This window comes from Lipophrys pholis, assembly GCF_963383615.2.
Source record: "Lipophrys pholis genome assembly, chromosome: 2".
NCBI classification, from domain to species: domain Eukaryota; kingdom Metazoa; phylum Chordata; class Actinopteri; order Blenniiformes; family Blenniidae; genus Lipophrys; species Lipophrys pholis.
The window spans coordinates 38,944,699-38,964,356 of NC_137636.1; the positions used below are offsets into that span (position 1 = coordinate 38,944,699).

Below are 19,658 nucleotides of genomic sequence, written 5' to 3' on the forward strand. Positions count from 1 at the left end.
TCCATCCATCATAGTCATCCATCCATCCATCAGTCATCCATCCATCCATTATAGTCATCCATCCATCCACCATCCATCATAGTCATCCATCCATCCACCATCCATCCATCATAGTCATCCATCCATCCACCATCCATCATAGTCATCCATCTATCCACCATCCATCATAGTCATCATCCATCCATCCATCATAGTCATCCATCCATCCATCTATCTACCATCCATCAGCCATCCATCCATCAGTCATCCATCCATCCATCATAGTCATCCATCCATCCACCATCCATCATAGTCATCCATCCATCCACCATCCATCTATCCACCATAGTCATCCATCCATCCATCCATCATAGTCATCCATCCATCCACCATCCATCATAGTCATCCATCCATCCATCTATCTACCATCCATCAGCCATCCATCCATCAGTCATCCATCCATCCATCATAGTCATCCATCCATCCATCATAGTCATCCATCCATCCACCATCCATCATAGTCATCCATCCATCCATCATAGTCATCCATCCATCCATCTATCCACCATCCATCATAGTCATCCATCTATCCACCATCCATCATAGTCATCCATCCATCCATCCATCCACCATCCATCCATCATAGTCATCCATCCATCCATCCATCCATCTATCCACCATCCATCATAGTCATCCATCCATCCATCCACCATCCATCCATCATAGTCATCCATCCATCCATCCACCATCCATCCATCATAGTCATCCATCCATCCATCTATCCACCATCCATCATAGTCATCCATTCATCCATCTATCCACCATCCATCCATCAGTCATCCATCCATCCATCATAGTCATCCATCCATCCACCATCCATCAGCCATCCATCCGTCAGTCATCCATCCATCCATCATAGTCATCCATCCATCCATCAGCCATCCATCCATCAGTCATCCATCCATCCATTATAGTCATCCATCCATCCACCATCCATCATAGTCATCCATCCATCCACCATCCATCCATCATAGTCATCCATCCATCCACCATCCATCATAGTCATCCATCTATCCACCATCCATCCATCATAGTCATCCATCCATCCACCATCCATCATAGTCATCCATCCATCCACCATCCATCTATCTACCATCCATCAGTCATCCATCCATCCATCATAGTCATCCATCCATCCACCATCCATCATAGTCATCCATCCATCATAGTCATCCATCCATCCACCATCCATCATAGTCATCCATCCATCCATCCATCAGCCATCCATCCATCAGTCATCCACCATCCATCATAGTCATCCATCCATCCACCATCCATCATAGTCATTCATCCATCCACCATCCATCATAGTCATCCATCCATCCATCTATCCACCATCCATCATAGTCATCCATCTATCCACCATAGTCATCCATCCATCCATCCACCATCCATCTATCCACCATCCATCATAGTCATCCATCCATCCATCCATCCATCCATCCTAGTCACTCTTGAAGCTCATCAAGAGAATGCAGTGCGTGTCCAGAGCAGTAATACTTTGAAGAACCTAGAATATAAGGCCTGTTTTCAGTTGTTTTACACTTTTTTGTTCAGTACATAATTCCACATGTGTTAGTTCATAGTTTTGATGCCTTCAGTGTGAATCTACAATGTCAATAGTCATGAAAATAAAGAAAACTCTTCTGGTCTGGTCTGTATATAAAGTAATAGTACATAATAAAGACTGACATTTGGTGACTGCTGAGGAGGAATTTAAGTGAGTAAGATAATGGTAGGTGTTTTACTATTTGAAAACTGCAGTAAATCTAAATGTGTTGTCGTGGCAACAAGCCGTCAGTTGTGACCTGGACCATACTGTTCAACCGTTTGTCCAAAAGGTCATGGTGGAGGAGGGCCGGGGAACAAACACTCAAGAAATGAACAGTTTGATGAAAAATAGATTATTTTATCAGACATAAAGCAAAACCAGACAAACATGTTCATTTCCTCTTTTCTATTGAGACCTGCTGCTTCTGGACTTTCTGTAAAAAACCACAACTTCTAACTGGAATCTGCTGGTAACTGCTCCATTCCTCCTGCACTCGTCTCCGATGGATTCTATATACAAAATATATACAGTCATTCTGTTAACCATCAAATGTAAACACCCTTATAGTTTCCTCACAGCGTGTCCAAGTATCTTTGAATTTAATAGTATAACACTATTAAAACCTCCTTTTAACACTGAGAACATATTTTGAAACTAAACCCAAAATATTTCCCCTAATGGTCACACGGTTGTATTAGTTTGGTAGATTATATCCAAACACATAGAATTAAATAAAATACTTTTTTAATCCCAGAGTCATGAAATGAGACACTTCATATTAACACGTTGAAAGTGGTCTTTGTGAGGTGACCTGGAGTGTTTTGAAAGGCTCCTATAAATAATATGCATTATTAATATCATTAATAATAATAATGATATTATTAATATCATCATTATTATTAGGCCACTAAGTGAAAAACAGCATGTCAACCACAAGCCCTGGAATCTGCGTCCAGTCCAGATCAATAAATCCTCCCGTTGTGAAGAGCGTCTGCAGCAGCAGCTCGTCTGCAGCAGCAGCAGCAGCAGCTCGTCTGCAGCAGCAGCTCGTCACGTCTGCAGCAGCAGCAGCAGCTCGTCACGTCTGCAGCAGCTCGTCACGTCTGCAGCAGCTCGTCACGTCTGCAGCAGCTCGTCACGTCTGCAGCAGCTCGTCTGCAGCAGCTCGTCTGCAGCAGCAGCAGCTCGTCTGCAGCAGCAGCAGCTCGTCACGTCTGCAGCAGCAGCAGCAGCTCGTCTGCAGCAGCAGCAGCAGCAGCAGCAGCTCGTCACGTCTGCAGCAGCAGCTCGTCTGCAGCAGCAGCAGCAGCAGCTCGTCTGCAGCAGCAGCAGCAGCAGCAGCAGCAGCTCGTCTGCAGCAGCAGCAGCAGCTCGTCACGTCTGCAGCAGCTCGTCTGCCCAGTGGTTCTGAGAAACAAGAGGAAACGGGTCAGTGAAGCTCGGACTGAAGCCTCAGCAGAAGGGAGGTGTCGGTGGAGGCGTGACTGACCTGGCCTGCAGACGGCGTTGTCTCCGCCACGTCCCCGAAGCAGCCGTACTTATGGCGGATGAGGCTCCCCCACAGCACAGAGTGACGGCAGGACGGACAGACTCCCTCCACCGGCAGGAGGTGCGAGGGCTCCCCCTTCAGGAAGCAGCGAGCCAAACAGGTGACGTGGCTGCTGACTCCACAGGAAGGATGGAAGCAGCTCAGCCTCTGGGACGCCTGGAGGACAGCGACAGGAGACAAAACACCTCCAGTCACTGAGAAAAGGTTTCACACACCAGTTTCATTCTGACTTCAGCTTGTGGACTCATTGTGCTTCATGTTTGACATCAGTTGAAGGGATTTCAGCCCGACTGGGACCGAACCCTGGTCGAGTGACTGAAGAGGAGAGGCAGTGTTCAGACGGAACCCCGTCAGCTCAGGAGGTGCAGGTATCAACTGTGAGTCAGTCAGTTAGAAGATGTGTCGTTAAGGAGCTTTTAAACTCACCCACGTTTATTTGTCTGTTAACAAGAAATCTCAAAAACCAAAGGTGACAACACGCTTCACCTGGACGGGCGTCCCGCACAGGACACAGGTGGACTCCTCTGGACCGTCACCAGCAGGTGGCAGCGGTGTCTTCTTGGCCCTCACACTACCCGAAGTGACGGGGATGTGCAGGGGAGGTTGCAGGCCGGGCTCAAAGTCCAGTCGGTACTCCTGCTTGAGCCAGCGGGCCGTCAGAGGCAGTCTGCTCCAGGGCGCCACCCGCAGCATGGTGGAGACGACGCGCCAGTGGAACTGCAGGCTGGACTCCTTCCTGGACCTCCGGCTGACCTGCGTGAGCCGCTTGGACGAGTGAGGATGCTGCCAGGCCCATTCGAACTGAAACACCAGTCAGAGGGGTTCAGGGTCTCAGGTAGAGTTTCTTTATTCCATCGTCATGCTCAGTCTCAGAACGTCGGCACATTTATTCAGGACAACTCTTCTTGGTTCAGGACTGGCTTCTCGGTTTTGACTTTTTTTCTTTAAGAAATCTGAGAATATGGAATCTGAATAAAAATAAAACGGTGACTTATTATTTGAGTGGCCTTCATCTTTTTACTAAAGCAGGGTGTGAAACATAAGGTGCCAGAACTGGCCTGCAGGAGGCTCTAATACCACCAAACCAAGCAAATTGTAAACTTTTCAAAATAAACTAATTCTTTTTAATCAGATTTCTTAAGAATTGAAGACAGACAACACGGAGCTGAGATATCAGCGATGCTGACATGTATGGAATCTAAACATTTTATGGAAAATTATTCTAAGAGATAAAGGGGTAGAGTATATAAGTCAATCTTCTTTCTGCTCCTTTCATTTGAAAACTTTTGTCTGATTTGGGGATTTTTTGCAATGAATGAAATAAATAAAGTAACTATGATGGACAAACGAGCCTCGAGCCAGTCTGTGAGGGCGAGTGTGTGAAAACAGGCAAAACACAGTAGCTGTGTTTGAAGTTTTTTTTTTGACATTTCTCTGGTGGCCTGGAAGTGCAAAACACTACAAACTTCCAAAAACACTACAAACTTCCAAAAACACTACAAACTTCCAAAAACACTACAAACTTCCCAAAACACTACAAACTTGAAAAAGTTGTTGATTTTTGTAGTGTTTTCTGAGGTTTGTAGTGTTTTGCACTACATGTAGTGCCACCGTGTTTCACACCAGAAGGTTTCATTAAAACTTTATGGCTTTATGTGACTTTTGGTTGCAAGTATTCAGTTTTGCATAAATATAGACAGTTTTATGAAGAAAGGAATGTAAAGCTTATTACAGCACTATTTAACTCATCCAGCCTCCTCCCGGTGACTTTGGTTCCTGAACTAAAACGTGTTTGATACTCCGGGACTGAAGCTGGTGTCATCTTGGGTCAAAACAAACAAATAGATTCATATTTACCCTCAAGGCGGCAATTTCAGACGGGAACCCGTGTATGATGAGGATCATCTCCCTGAAGCACAGAACAGAAACACGTGGCCTGAGCAGTAGTGGACTGATCCAAATATCGATAATATCGGTTGGTTCCCATATCAAACGACACCAGTGCATTGAGATTGAAACTTTCCGTTTCTCTCCTGTATTCTGCTCCGTCCTGAACACTCCAACGGAAATAATCCTTTGTTCTGGACTGAGTTTTCTCCACTTTGTTTATTTAAAGGAGACATATCATGCTTTTAAATCCTTCCTTTTTACATATAAATCATACAGTTGTGGTCTATATAAAGCGGAACTGCAATGCTTGGGTCTGAATTCCTCATTATTAGAGCTCCACAGGCCCCTTTTCTACCCCTTTTCTGATGTGCTTCTGAGAGCAACTCGTTTTGGGGCGGTCTCTTCATACCCCGCCTCCTCTCCAGGTTGCAGAGGTGACACTCGGTTCAACGTCACCCTGTTCGGCCATCTTTGTAGTTTGATAGAACAGATACAATTATCTAGCGGCGCAGAAACTTTATATTCACACATTATTTACAAAATGTCAACAAGGGAAGATTTGTCCATCCAGCCATACATGTTGGAGCCAGAGTCGGACCCGGCGGAGCCAGATGAAAATGACCATGATGCACCTGAAGAACAACGTCTTCATATGGATGTAACGCAATGGTGTGTTACTATATTTACACTAACTTCTCCATCCATGCCCACTACTACAATACTGCCTGTATTACAACGACTATTTAACACAGAAGTTACATTCTAATCTAAAACGAGCACACAGCGCTAACATATGAAGACGGTGCAACTGCTAATGCTAACAAAACAATGACAGGGACGTCTTATCATCACACTTTTTAGCGTTATATACAGCTTACCGAAGTGCTCTGTTCGTCGTCTCCATAGATAGAAGGAACTGACCGCTCAATCAGACCAAGTCTTTCGGCAAATCCTTCTTTATACTGGTGGAGGTTGCTGAAGCAGTCGTCCTTAAAGTGATTCACGCACACAAAAATGACCTTACCCACAGATGTGGGTATATTTCTGTGAAAAATAAAACTCAACCAGGCACTTGGAAAAGGTTCTGATGCTGGGAGACGGTGTAACGAAGCTTGTGGGTTACTACATCCAACAACCGAACATTTCCACTTCTCCTCTCGTAACTTCGGTTGGACTACAAAATCGCAGCGAGAAACAAAAATGGCGGATTGCTCGAAGTGTCGATGTCCTAATTTGGCAGTTCCGCTGAGAATACTGTGACGTCATTGTTCAAAAAACGTAATAGAGAATAGAAAAATCGAAACCGATCGCAAAATATGACCAAAACAGAATATAAAGATATCAACGGAGCACCTGAAGAGACTACTTTGAACTTTTCTGTACTTCTAAACACTCTAAATATACAACAACATGCATTTAAGGGCTAAAAAAGTGGATTTAGCATGATATGTCCCCTTTAAGAAAAAAGTCCAGACTTTACAACGTGCTGGAGAAAAGTTTTTGTTACTGTTGTTTGAACAAAAGGTTTTATAATGATGATAAAGTATTTTCTGTTTAACTATAAACTTTTCTCAGTTTTCATTCTAGGCTTTTACTAATTAATAATCCCAATGATAAATCATAAAAACACTTAAAGGTCATCCAGATTCAGCACTTTGATGATGCATTAACCTTGATTATTAGAAAAGTATCGGCATGGATCGATATCGGCAATTCTAGCTCTGTAATGACTTGATATCAGATCGATACCAAATCTTGCAGTGTCTCACGCCACTGCTGGACCGGGCGGGCTGGTGGGTTTCCAGCCGGGGTACCCTCACTGTCAGGGGGGTTCGCCGGGACTCACCACGGCCCTCTGCCGCTGGTCCGCTTGGCGCCGCCTCTGTGCCGGCCCGCGTTGTGCTGCCGGACCCTCCGCTCCGGATCCACCGTGAAGCCGATGTAAATGCGACCCCTGAATTTGGGATTAGTGCAGAACAACATGTAGACACCGAAGAACCGCTCGACCTCCACCACCATCATGAAAACCAGCGTTTGTTTTGAAGTAGCTTCTAGTTTTATAGCTCTATGTTTAGTAGTCCGACAAACTGCCTGAAGGAATACACGTCATAGTGACGTTGTTTGTGTCGATGATTTCGTTAATAAAATATAATATTATAATTAACTTCATCTTTATACTTATATTCTAGTAAAAACAATATTATAAGAGACAAAAGTCAGAATTTTATAAATATTTATTTTGTCTTTCTTCGTGGACAACTAATATTGTTATTCGCTGCTTCAAATAGAAGACCCGCCCATATGACTGTGAGAAACCATATTGGATTGGCTAGAACTTTCATTGCTGCAATGTGATTGGATATTTCTACTGTCAGTTACTAAACGTGCCCATGGAGACAGGAAGTGGAATCATTCCTCATCGGGACTGATTCTTTATTTTACTCTTTAACGCAGTAGGTGTGTTTTATTTACGTGCTGACATGGCAATAACTGCTGATCACATCCGGGATAAACTCATCAAAGATCTTCCAGCATCACACGTGGTACGTTTCTGTGTTTCGTCTCACACAAGTTAAAGTCTTCAGTCAGAGGCCACATGCAACCCCTCTTCACGTTTTCCTGATGTTTACCCAATTTCCAGTGCAAAGTACTTTGAGTACATTCTAAATGATCTATTAGAAATCACATGGATAGGCTTTTTAAAATGTGCCAATTTAAATCCTCTCTAACGGATTCCTGCAGTCTGGTTCCACTGCAGCATCTTTCTGCATCCAGTGTTTTACCAGAGCTTAAACACTGTCGGTGTTTTTCATTAAATACATTTCCTCAACAACAGTTTAGAGTAAATGAAGCGGATTTGGATTAGTTAGCGGATTAGTGGGGCTCCTGTCCTGTAATAACACATCACTACATTTCAAAACAAGTTCCTATTTCAAGTTGAACTGCTGTAGTGTCACCATATAGTAGTGATTGATATGTGATGTGATTTTGGTGACACTACAACCTGTAGATCAAAAGTTATTGAAATGATATTCAGATGCCTTGAGCCTTGAGCCTTGAGCCTTGAGCCTTGAGCCTTGAGCCTTGAGCGTGTCACTCCAGGCTCTATCAGAGGTGACTGTTATATTCCTCTGGCAGGAGCACTTTCAGTAAGTCGGCCTGGTCAGTAAGGAGTGTGTGGAACTCAGTACCTGAGGAGGTTTAACCTCACAAGAACCTTTAAATGTGTCTTATCAACACCTCCAGCTGCCGACACTAAAAGATAAGCCTGTTGGGATCAAATGTTATGTTGGGATGTTGTATTTTTTCTTAATTGTAGTAAGTGTCTACATATGTATTTTGTATTATATTGTACTTGTATTGTTTTTTCCTCTCTCTCTTTCTTTTCTTTTTGTTTTTACTCTTACTTCTTACTTTTAAATGTAATTGTATTGTCTTTTTTACCTCCTGGCCAGGGGACTACACATGAACACCAGCCCTCTGGCTCATTCTGGATTTCTAAACCATGTGTAATCATGTGTTTTATGAAGTTGCACTGTCCATTTAACTAATAATATCCAACAATCAAAATTCAACAAGATTATATAAAAGGCAAATTTTTGAATCCAAGTGTTGTAGTACAGCCAGAAGTGGCACATCATCCATTGTGAAGTCGTTTGCTTGACATCAGACTTTATTGTTTTGAAGAAACATTTTTTTGACAAGAGAACTTTTTCTCAATGGGGAAATGTTGACGGTCCCTTAGCGTCAGCGCCGCTGCAGCTGCACATCCGAAGCGATATAATTCAAAAGAAAGGATTGACGTCTCATTGAGAAGATAAAACAGGCTTCAGTCGGTTGTAGCTTGTTGTCTGTGTTACAGCGCTTCAGAACAAGTGTCGTTTCGTTGTAAACAGCGTGACGTTTCGGAGCTCTTGATCCTGGGATTTCCAATGTGGGAATGTCTGTCTATCTTTCCTGAACTCTGCCGGCCGGACTGGAGCCTCTGAGGCCTGGACTACCACCCTGATCAACATATCCAGGATCTGCGATACCAGCTCTCTTCAAGTTTTACTGGTCAAATAAATAAATTACTAAATGAAATAGTGTTTGAAATAACCTCTGCTTTAAATTTAGAAATGAACAAGACTGCTCCTTTGAAAAACTGGACATGTTGACATGACTGAAGTGAAGTCTGATGTTCGCAGCGCGACTCGTCTGTCTGCACTTCTTTCACCTGTTCCCTGGTCTTTCCAGGATGTGGAGGACACGTCGTCTAACAGATGTGCTGCCAGCTTCAAGGTCCTGGTGGTGTCGTCGCTGTTTGAAGGGAAACCGCTGCTGCAGAGACACAGGTATCTTTACAGTGACGTCGTGGTCGGTCGTGCACTCTCCCCCATGATGTCACTGTCCTCCATGATGTCACTGTCCTCCATGATGTCACTGTCCTCCATGATATCACTCTCCCCCATGATGTCACTCTCCTCTGTCCTCCATGATGTCACTGTCCTCCATGATATCACACTCCCCCATGATGTCACTCTCCCCCATGATGTCACTCTCCTCTGTCCTCCATGATGTCACTCTCCTCCATGATGTCACTGTCCTCCATGATATCACTGTCCTCCATGATATCACTCTCCCCCATGATGTCACTCTCCCCCATGATGTCACTCTCCATTGTCCTCCATGATGTCACTGTCCTCCATGATATCACACTCCCCCATGATGTCACTCTCCCCCATGATGTCACTCTCCTCTGTCCTCCATGATGTCACTCTCCTCCATGATGTCACTCTCCCCATGATGTCACTCTCCTCTGTCCTCCATGATGTCACTCTCCTCCGCCCTCCATGATGTCACTCTCCTCCATGATGTCACTCTCCTCCATGATGTCACTCTCCTTCATGATGTCACTCTCCTCTGTCCTCCATGATGTCACTCTCCTCCATGATGTCACTCTCCTTCATGATGTCACTCTCCTCTGTCCTCCATGATGTCACTCTCCTCCATGATGTCACTCTCCTCCGCCCTCCATGATGTCACTCTCCTCCATGATGTCACTCTCATCCGCCCTCCATGATGTCACTCTCATCCGCCCTCCATGATGTCACTCTCCCCCATGATGTCACTCTCCCCCATGATGTCACTCTCCCCCATGATGTCACTGTCCTTCATGATGTCACTCCCCTCCATGATGTCACTGTCCTCCATGATGTCACTCTCCTCCACCCTCCATGATGTCACTCTCCCCCATGATGTCACTCCCCTCCATGATGTCACTGTCCTCCATGATGTCACTCTCCTTCATGATGTCACTCTCCTCTGTCCTCCATGATGTCACTCTCCTCCGCCCTCCATGATGTCACTCTCCTCCATGATGTCACTCTCATCCGCCCTCCATGATGTCACTCTCCCCCGCCCTCCATGATGTCCCTCTCCCCCATGATGTCACTCTCCCCCATGATGTCACTGTCCTTCATGATGTCACTCCCCTCTGTCCTCCATGATGTCACTCCTCTGCCCTCCATGATGTCACGGTCCTCCGCCCTCCATGATGTCACTCTCCCCCATGATGTCACTCTCCTCCATGATGTCACTCTCCTCCATGATGTCACTCTCCTCTGCCCTCCATGATGTCACGGTCCTCCATGATGTCACTCTCCTCCGCCCTCCATGATGTCACTCTCCCCCATGATGTCACTCTCCTCCATGATGTCACTCTCCTCTTTCCTCCATGATGTCACTCTCCCCCATGATGTCACTCTCCTCTTCTCCTCCACCTCTACGGTCGCTGATCTCTCAGACTCTCACACTATTTCCAGTGATGACGAGCTGCTGATCACTCTTATTTTCTTTTATTAGTGATTCCACTAGTGTGACACCAGATAATCTCACCTCCTTACCTCCACCTCCTCCATCACTATTTCTCTCGCATCAAATGCCGGCGATCAACAGGATGAATGAGATGCTAAAATATTGACGAGGCACTTTGCATTGACCATATATGGTAGAAAGTGGGCGTGTGGAGGGCGGGGCCTGGACTGAACCTTCCAGGTGAACTGGATCTAGAAAAGGAAAGTGTGTGCAGGTGTGCGTACGCACAGTTTTATTGATTCAAATATTTTTGGCACACACCATTTTTAGTAGGAGTCCTAGGAATGTTTTATAAATCCGGCCCCTGGTGAGCAGGACGGTGGAGCAGACAGTTACTGAACCGTGTCAGGTGGGATTATATTCAACCCTTATTTGGTTTAGTTGGAATCCTAGGAGTTCTATAGGAACCCAGTATTGGGCTGAGTAGAACAAAGATGACAGGCATCAACTGTTGGCTGCTGGAATCTAACGGCCATAAAAGTTTAGATAAATCCAAGGACAAGCTGCACATTAGTCATTGATCATTGTTGCCCTGAATACACATTTAAAACCAAGTAACCCGTCCTCACCAGAGCGGTACTTTAAATTAAAGTGCTGCTCCAAGTATTTTGTCAGACATTCTGTTTGAGTTGGTTTCTCTGCCTGATAACGTCTGGTATATAGAATATTGAATATTGTTGGTGCTGCCGTTACAAGGAAGTGAATTTAACTGGTGGACGGGAGGACTGACATTATTTATGATGTTTTAATAGAATTACATTTATCCTAAGACTACAGCAAAATGTGTTTTTGAAACGATGGATCAGGCGTGTCACACCAGTGCAGCCATCTTTGATATAATGCTCAATTGTACGACCCTTTTTCCTGGTCTTCCAAGGTCTACTTCATTTTTTATATATACAGTACAGACCAAAAGTTTGGACACACCTTCTCATTCAAAGAGTTTTCTTTATTTTCATGACTATGAAAATTGTAGATTCACACTGAAGGCATCAAAACTATGAACTAACACATGTGGAATTATATACTTAACAAAAAAGTGTGAAACAAGTGAAAACAGGCCTTATATTCTAGGTTCTTCAAAGTATTACTGCTCTGGACACACTCTGCATTCTCTTGATGAGCTTCAAGAGGTAGTCCCCTGAAAGGGTCTTCCAACAGTCTTGAAGGAGTTCCCAGAGATCTTAGCACTTGTTGGCCCTTTTGCCTTCACTCTGCGGTCCAGCTCACCCCGAACCATCTCCATTGGGTTCAGGTCCGGTGACTGTGGAGGCCAGGTCATCTGGCGCAGCACCCCATCACTCTCCTTCTTGGTCAAACAGCCCTTCCACAGCCTGGAGGGGTGTTTGGGGTCATTGTCCTGTTGAAAAATAAATGATGGTCCAACTAAACGCAAAGCGGATGGAATAGTATGATGCTGCAAGATGCTGTGGTCGCCATGCTGGTTCAGCCATGCTGGTTCAGTATGCTGGTTCAGTATGCTGGTTCAGCCATGCTGGTTCAGCCATGCTGGTTCAGCCATGCTGGTTCAGTCATGCTGGTTCAGTATGCTGGTTCAGCCATGCTGGTTCAGTCATGGTGGTTCAGCCATGCTGGTTCAGCCATGCTGGTTCAGCCATGCTGGTTCAGTATGCTGGTTCAGCCATGCTGGTTCAGCCATGCTGGTTCAGCCATGCTGGTTCAGCCATGCTGGTTCAGTATGCTGGTTCAGCCATGCTGGTTCAGTATGCTGGTTCAGCCATGCTGGTTCAGCCATGCTGGTTCAGTCATACTGGTTCAGCCATGCTGGTTCAGCCATGATGGTTCAGCCATGCTGGTTCAGTATGCCTTCAATTTAGAATAAATCCCCAACAGTGTGACCAGCAAAGCCCCCCCACACCATCACACCTCCTCCTCCATGCTTCACGGTGGGAACCAGGCATGTCGAGTCCATCCGGTCACCTGTTCTGCGTCGCACAAAGACACGGTGGTTGGAACCAAAGATCTCACATTTGGACTCATCAGACCAAAGCCCAGATTTCCACTGGTCTAATGTCCATTCCTTGTGTTCTTTAGCCCAAACAAGTGTCCTCTGCTTGTTGCCTGTCCTTAGCAGTGGTTTCCTAGCAGCTCTTCTACCATGAAGGCCTGATTCACACAGTCTCCTCTTCACAGTTGTTCTAGAGATGTGTCTGCTGCTAGAACTCTGTGTGGCATTGACCTGCTCTCTAATCTGAGCTGCTGTTAACCTGCCAGTTCTGAGGCTGGTGACTCGGATGAACTTCTCCTCCACAGCAGAGGTGACTCTTGGTCTTCCTTTCCTGGGGGGTCCTCATGTGAGCCAGTTTCTTTGTAGTGCTTGATGGTTCTTGCGACTGCACTTGGGGACACTTTCAAAATTTTCCCAATTCTTCGGACTGACTGACCTTCATTTCTTAAAGTAATGATGGCCACTCCTTTTTCTTTACTTAGCTGCTTTTTTCTTGCCATAATACCAATTCTAACAGTCTCTTCAGGAGGACTATCAGCTGTGGATCCACCTGACTTCAGCACAACACAACTGATGGTCCATACCCCATTTATAAGGCAAGAAATCCCCCTTATTACACCTGACAGGGCTCACCTGGGGAGTGAAGACCCTTTCAGGTGACTACCTCTTGAAGCTCATCAAGAGAATGCAGAGTGTGTCCAGAGCAGTAATACTTTGAAGAACCTAGAATATAAGGCCTGTTTTCACTTGTTTCACACTTTTTTGTTAAGTATATAATTCCACATGTGTTAGTTCATAGTTTTGATGCCTTCAGTGTGAATCTACAATGTCAATAGTCATGAAAATAAAGAAAACTCTTTGAATGAGAAGGTGTGTCCAAACTTTTGGTCTGTACTGTATATATATATATATATATATATATATATCACACAAGTTGTGCTGTTCCAGTGAGTTGTGATGTGGCAGAATGTTTTCTTGTGTTCAGGATGGTGAACTCGTGTCTGGCGGAGGAGCTGAAGCAGATCCACGCGTTCGAGCAGAAGACTCTGACCCCGGATCAGTGGGAGAAGCTACAGACTCAGTGAGCTTCGCTCTGGGAGTTTAACTCCGTCGCTCCCGAACCGACCGGAACCTTCTTCTGGGTTCAAAGAGGCGCCGCTGCAGGAAACCAACATTAAAATAGTGGTGCTGGTTGATGGGTGACGTCGGGCTTCTTGGTCTGGAGCTTCAATCTAAAAGTGTTTCTGCTTCAGGGAGTCAAAGTTCCATTTTGCTTTAGAGAGTAAATATCAGCCATGATCCTGATCTGAAAGGACTTGGAGGGATTTGATTAATAAATTCGAGCTATAGAAAGACCAGCAGTACTCCAGCTTCACAGTAAAATGTCATAAAAAAGCAGTTAAACTTCTTCTTGTCCAGCTGCAGCTTGAGGCTTTTGTTTCACTAAATTCTTGGAGGAAATGAATTCCTGCATGTTTCTATCAAATAACAAGAACAAACACCCAATAAAACCCCAGTCAGAATGAAGAAAACTTAAACTCAGGACTTTTATTCAACTTTGTTCCAGATGGTGAAGGTCAACAGGAAACTGTCCGCCTCGCCAACTCTTCAAAATAAGAGGCAGGAAAGAAAATATGCCCTCTGAACTTTAGTGTTTTTTCAGTAGTTTAACCGCATTCTTTTTTTCTATAAATAGATCCGCTTGCTTTCATCACCGTTGTGTACATGATAAAACGAGCATTTTCCTGATAGTTGATCAATCAACAAGCTTTACTTTAGTTTGAAGAAGAAGAACTTGTGGCTTCGTCAGCTGGACTCCCAGGAAAAGCTACTCGCTGTCAATCATAGTTTCAAACTTTATACCATCAAGAAGAAAAGTACAAGTCGTCAAGCAGATTAGTTCAGATGCATATATACATAAATACACAGCAGATACTGTACAGCGTACTCTCTGTACAACAGGAAACTCTTAAATACTAACTTCCAGGAGGGTTTCTTCCCTGTGCCTCCGACTCGACGGGTTCAAGGGAGGAGAAGGAAGCTTCTACTCAGCAGGACGATTATGTGCAACAAGTCCAGGTGAAGGGAGCAGGTCACACACACACACACACACACACACACACACACACACACACACACACACACACACACACACACACACACACACACACACACACACACACACACACACACACACACACACACACACACACACACACACACAGTCTTTGGTCGGTTGCAGACAAACTGGAACTAGAAGCTTCGAGGTTTGAAGATAAAATCCAAACTTTCTGCAGTGAAGCTTCAAACTATTGAATTGAATGTCGTCAGAAATCTTTTTCGTTTCGTGCTTCTAGCAGACGAACAGGAAACGGAGAAAAAGCAGCTTGTCGTCAGCCGGGCGTCCTAGAGGGCGCCGGCGAGGCACAAGAGGACCAGCACATGGATGGTCAGCAGGTAGGCCAGGAAGAAGTATCGGGAGCGAGCGCGGCCGGTCAGCAGCCTGGAGAAGTAGAGGCTGCGGCCGCGGAGCCACCGCCGACACGCCGCCATGCCGCCTCTCACCTGCAGGAACAAGAGCAGCGGGTTTTAACGACCAGCTCGTCCAGTAGAGCAGCTACGGTTTGTTCTCATGTGTCAACCACAGAGCATCAACCCAGGAAGATAACGTGACTCAACACTGCCGCCTGGTGTGCAGCGCAGGCATGACATGAGTCTTTAAAGTTCTCCTGTTCACCTCCTCATCCTCTTCACCTCCTCCTCCTGTTCCTCCTCTTCACCTCCTCCTCCTGTTCACCTCCTCCTCCTGTTCACCTCCTCCTCCTGTTCTCCTCCTCCTCCTGTTCTCCTCCTCCTCCTCCTCCTCCTCTTCACCTCTTACTCCTGTTCTCATCCCCTTCACCTCTTCCTCTTCACCTCCTGTTCTCCTCCTCCTCCTCCTGTTCTCCTCCTCCTCCTCCTGTCCTCCTCCTGTCCTCCTCCTGTTCTGCTCCTCCTCCTCCTGTTCTCCTCCTCCTCCTGTTCTCCTCCTCCTCCTCCTGTTCTCCTCCTCCTCCTGGTCTGGTCGGTCCAGAAACCTTCAGTATTCTAAGTTTCTAGCTCCTCCTTCATTTTCCTCATTTGAATATTGGATCATAGGAGCTGCATTCAGAATCTGCTGTGTCTGTGTGAGCTGGACTGGCTCCGCCCACACATGCCCATCTTGGGAAGAGGAGGAAGTACTTCCTCTGGTGGTGCCATGTGCCAGAGCAGAGCTGCCTAATTGTGGGAGGAGTCAAAGGGAGGGCCTACCTTGATTGGGATTGGCTAAACCCCCGATGACACTATATAGGGTTTGATTTCTGATTGGCTGCTTGGAGCAACACACTTTTTAAAACCTGGAACAAGCCAGGGACAGAGAGGACAGACTGTCTTCACTTCTGGGACGTCATATCTTTTTATGCACTTTTTAATGTTTGGGGAAATGTAGTTTTTATCATTGGACCCCAGGAAGACTCGCGAGCAGTTTGTGGGAGCTGATGGGGATCCTAACAAACAATAACCAATCACCAAGTCCAGGTATGGAGACCACTGGTCCTGCTGGAGAACCTCTAGGAAGTGGATCTTGTATAATATGAGTCCATGAGGTTGGAGCTTCCAGAGTGGAAGCCGCTGCTGGTTACCTGTCGTGTGATCAGAGGTTGACCGGGGTCGAGGCTGAGCGCGTCCCACTCGTCCTCCGGCTCCATGTCGATGCTGAAGTCTCTCTGAGCGTCTCTGGTCAGGCTGCAGGACAAAACACCGTCAGGCCTCCTGCCCTGTGCGCAGCGTGTTGAAGTGAACCTCCACAGCGACTCACCTCTTCTCTGGCTCCTCGGCGAGACGCAGCGCCTCCTCGGCCGCCTCCCTCCTCGCTCGCTCCTCGGCCAGATTGAGCTCCGCCTCCACCAGCCTGCCACACAAACGTGAAAGTGAGATTTCCTTGCAGACGCGTGCGGGACGCAGAGCGAGGGTTGGCCAGCTCACCGTTCTCTGAGCGCAGCGGCGAGCGGGGAGTCGTTGCTCCGCTCCTGAGGAGCTCCTGGCGCCTCCTGGGTGAGAACGGAGCCCTGGAGGAGACGACACGCTTTCTAACCAACAACCTCTTCATACTGACATTTACCTCCACAGGCGGACGTTTCCCTTTCTGATCAATTCAATAAACTTGTATGACGTTTCAAAATTAGGCTTCAGTTCTCCAAATCTTCATTACTCAACAAAATAAAAGTCTCATTGTGGATATTATAGAGATTGTAAACACAATAGTCAAGTGATATTTTGTTTATTTCTATTTCATCTATTTTATGTTTAATTTTCCTCATAACTTCATTGTATTTTTATTTTACAATTGTGAATTAGAAGTTTTTTTTCTATTCATTCCCATTAAAATAATTTTGCTCAATTTCAACAGATTTATTAAATGAAATAGTGGCAGCGTTTCGTTTACCATCGTCTGATGCTTTTTGATCAGACATGCTTGTATTAGAAAGTACTCAATAAAGGTAACATGCATCTTATTACAAAGTAAAAACCACCAGTTTGGACAATCTGAATGTATTCATGTCCACTAAACGTTGAGCTGGACTCTGTCATATCGTTTTGATGTGATCTTTAAAAGCAGAAAATTAAATCCTGATCCAGAATCCAGATATGAACATTCCAACTAAATCCGTTCAGCAACAGACAATCAGATAAATATATGCTGATGATTTATCCTGATTTCACTTCCCTTAACATGATAACTGTTCAGCACTTCCCTGTCTCGTCTTTTTCATTTATTTGCAGATTAATTTCCTTTTGTACATCATCAGTTTGTTTTACGGTTCATAATTAACATGTTCATCAACTGTTATCAAATGAAATGAAAGTTTAGTGAAAGATTGTTGTCGTCTTTAAGGTCAACACACACCATGTATGTGAGTGAGTACATTGTAGGAAGTAACAACGCTCTGAGCAGTTAGTTTAAAGCACTGTGATGAAGTAGAAAGTCCCACTGAGATGTGAAACGGGTCCCAGACTCCTACCTGAGCCTCTAGCCAGTGGCAGCGGCTCTGTGAATCCCTCAGAGTTTGAGAAACGGTCCTGAGCTGAGCGCCGAGCGCCGCCTTGTCCTCGGCGGCCTGCTGCAGCTGCAGGGAGTGGACAGAGTGACGGTCAGACCGGATCCGAGCTCAGCCCGCCGGCCAGAAGCTGCACCTCGTACCTGGGTGCTGAGCTGCTGGAGCTGCTGGTCCTGCTGCTGGAGCTGGTACAAGCAGCGCTGCAGGTCTCCGTGAAGCTGCACCCTCTCTGCATTCAGTCGCTTCACCAGCTCCTCCTGCTCCACCCGAGGCCAGACACTAACTGCTTCCTGCCGCCCCCCCCGGGGAAACGGGGAGAGAGAAGGACCAGACTGAGTCTCATGTGACAGCAGATTAACTCAGACATGTTCAAAATCAGACTAAAAGGAATTTCTTCATGATGCTCATCAGTGATGATAAACTGTGGCTACAACACTTCATAGTTCATGAGCTGCTTTGTTCTTCTAACTTCTTATGAAGTCTCCACCGAGGTTCAATAAGTACCTTCAAATGACTCCATTGTGAATCTGGTTCATAAATCAAACTGAAGTTAAAGGCATTTCAAACTGGATATCTATGCTGCAAAACACCACAAGGGAAGAGAAACTCGCGCTGTAGAGAAACGGACTCTACCATCGACTAACCTGGACTGGAGGAGAGTTCTTCCTTCCTGCTTCAGACCTGAACAACACAAACACAAACACAGATTCTCATCGACGTGCGTCTCAAACTCACGTTATTGTTTCAAACAAGCACAGACTTCCTGTTTCAATCAGTCCATCCAGAAACTATTTTTACAAACATAAGAAAACTTTTCATCAAGACTTAAATAGATTACATCTTTCCTCTAGTTACTTAACTATGAGAAAATTAACGCATAATTCATTTGAAAAGGCCGGAACCAGAATTGTGATTGAGTTTCAAAGGTTCATGTTTTTCTAGTTCCCACTGAAACAAAAGATGCTGATAAGTTTCCTACCTCACGTTCACAGTTTCTTCTCGGACCTCTTTGTGTTTCTGTTGGAGTTCCTCGCCCGTCTGGTTCGTCATCTGCAGTCACGTCGAACAAGAGGAGAAAATATTGTCAGTCACCCAAAGAAAATTCAATTTACGAGGAAAGAAAAAGAAAATAACATTAACTGAAATATTCAAACACCAACAACACATGCTTCCCAGCCAGCGACTGTATAAACAGATGGAGGACGTGTCGTGATCGCCCCCTGGTGGTTGGTTGTTGTCAGTAGCTCAGACAGGCCGGACTGAAATGACGTCAAATTGTATTTTGTGGTTTTAGGTTCACGTCTCAGCGGCTCTAACCTTTGTCTCTTGGAATTCGCCCCAACTGTGATGTGCCAGAACATCATAGTGAAGACAATCTTTTTAATTATTTTATCTATCAAAAGCATTGAATATTACATTTGAGTGAATAGTTATGTGCAATTTGTTCAGGTGGGCGGGGCCTCGAGGCAGCTTGGTCCCAAAAGACATCACAGGACGTTTCCATTTTGGCTTTTCTTTTTATGCAGCGGCAAGAAACAGCACCCTTCGTTTTATACAGTCCACGATTCCAGCCAAGTTACAAAAACAAAAAATAGAAACACCATGCAAGTTGTATGGATGGTTTTCACAACACAACACAGAAGCTCGCCGTCGCCTGCACACTGATGGTAGGAGACAGAACCCTGCACACTGATGGTAGGAGACAGAACCCTGCACACTGATGGT

At 45.4% G+C, this 19,658-nt stretch overlaps 3 protein-coding genes across 5 annotated transcripts in view; 1 reads left to right on the forward strand and 2 right to left on the reverse strand.

Moving 5' to 3' along the window:
• Nucleotides 1–2,902: 2,902 nt before the first annotated feature.
• Nucleotides 2,903–7,052, reverse strand: slx1b (SLX1 homolog B, structure-specific endonuclease subunit; the record flags this gene model as incomplete). Its single annotated transcript, XM_080458638.1, has 5 exons — nt 2,903–2,998; nt 3,081–3,296; nt 3,627–3,941; nt 4,998–5,049; nt 6,877–7,052. The coding sequence occupies 5 exons, from the start codon at nt 7,050–7,052 to the stop codon at nt 2,966–2,968; spliced, it is 792 nt and encodes a 263-aa protein (XP_080314764.1). The 3' UTR covers nt 2,903–2,965.
• A 375-nt stretch (nt 7,053–7,427) lies between these two features.
• Nucleotides 7,428–14,390, forward strand: LOC308106734 (bolA-like protein 2). Its single transcript, XM_080458643.1, has 3 exons — nt 7,428–7,573; nt 9,267–9,364; nt 13,841–14,390. The coding sequence occupies exons 1-3, from the start codon at nt 7,511–7,513 to the stop codon at nt 13,938–13,940; spliced, it is 261 nt and encodes an 86-aa protein (XP_080314769.1). The 5' UTR covers nt 7,428–7,510; the 3' UTR covers nt 13,941–14,390.
• LOC308106733 (uncharacterized protein) overlaps nt 14,376–19,658 on the reverse strand; it is a 56,739-nt gene continuing 51,456 nt past the window's right edge. For 2 of the 3 annotated variants that reach the window (XM_080458640.1, XM_080458642.1), the window contains 8 exons: nt 18,913–18,983; nt 18,578–18,614; nt 18,077–18,223; nt 17,898–18,002; nt 16,861–16,943; nt 16,694–16,786; nt 16,518–16,620; nt 14,380–15,420 (listed from right to left, as the gene is read on the reverse strand). In XM_080458640.1, the coding sequence (XP_080314766.1) occupies nt 15,262–15,420; nt 16,518–16,620; nt 16,694–16,786; nt 16,861–16,943; nt 17,898–18,002; nt 18,077–18,223; nt 18,578–18,614; nt 18,913–18,983 (798 nt within the window). In that variant the 3' untranslated portion in view covers nt 14,380–15,261. Of the gene's footprint in view, nt 15,421–16,517; nt 16,621–16,693; nt 16,787–16,860; nt 16,944–17,897; nt 18,003–18,076; nt 18,224–18,577; nt 18,615–18,912; nt 18,984–19,658 lie in introns of all 3 variants that reach the window. The other variant, XM_080458641.1, reaches the window with a different exon arrangement.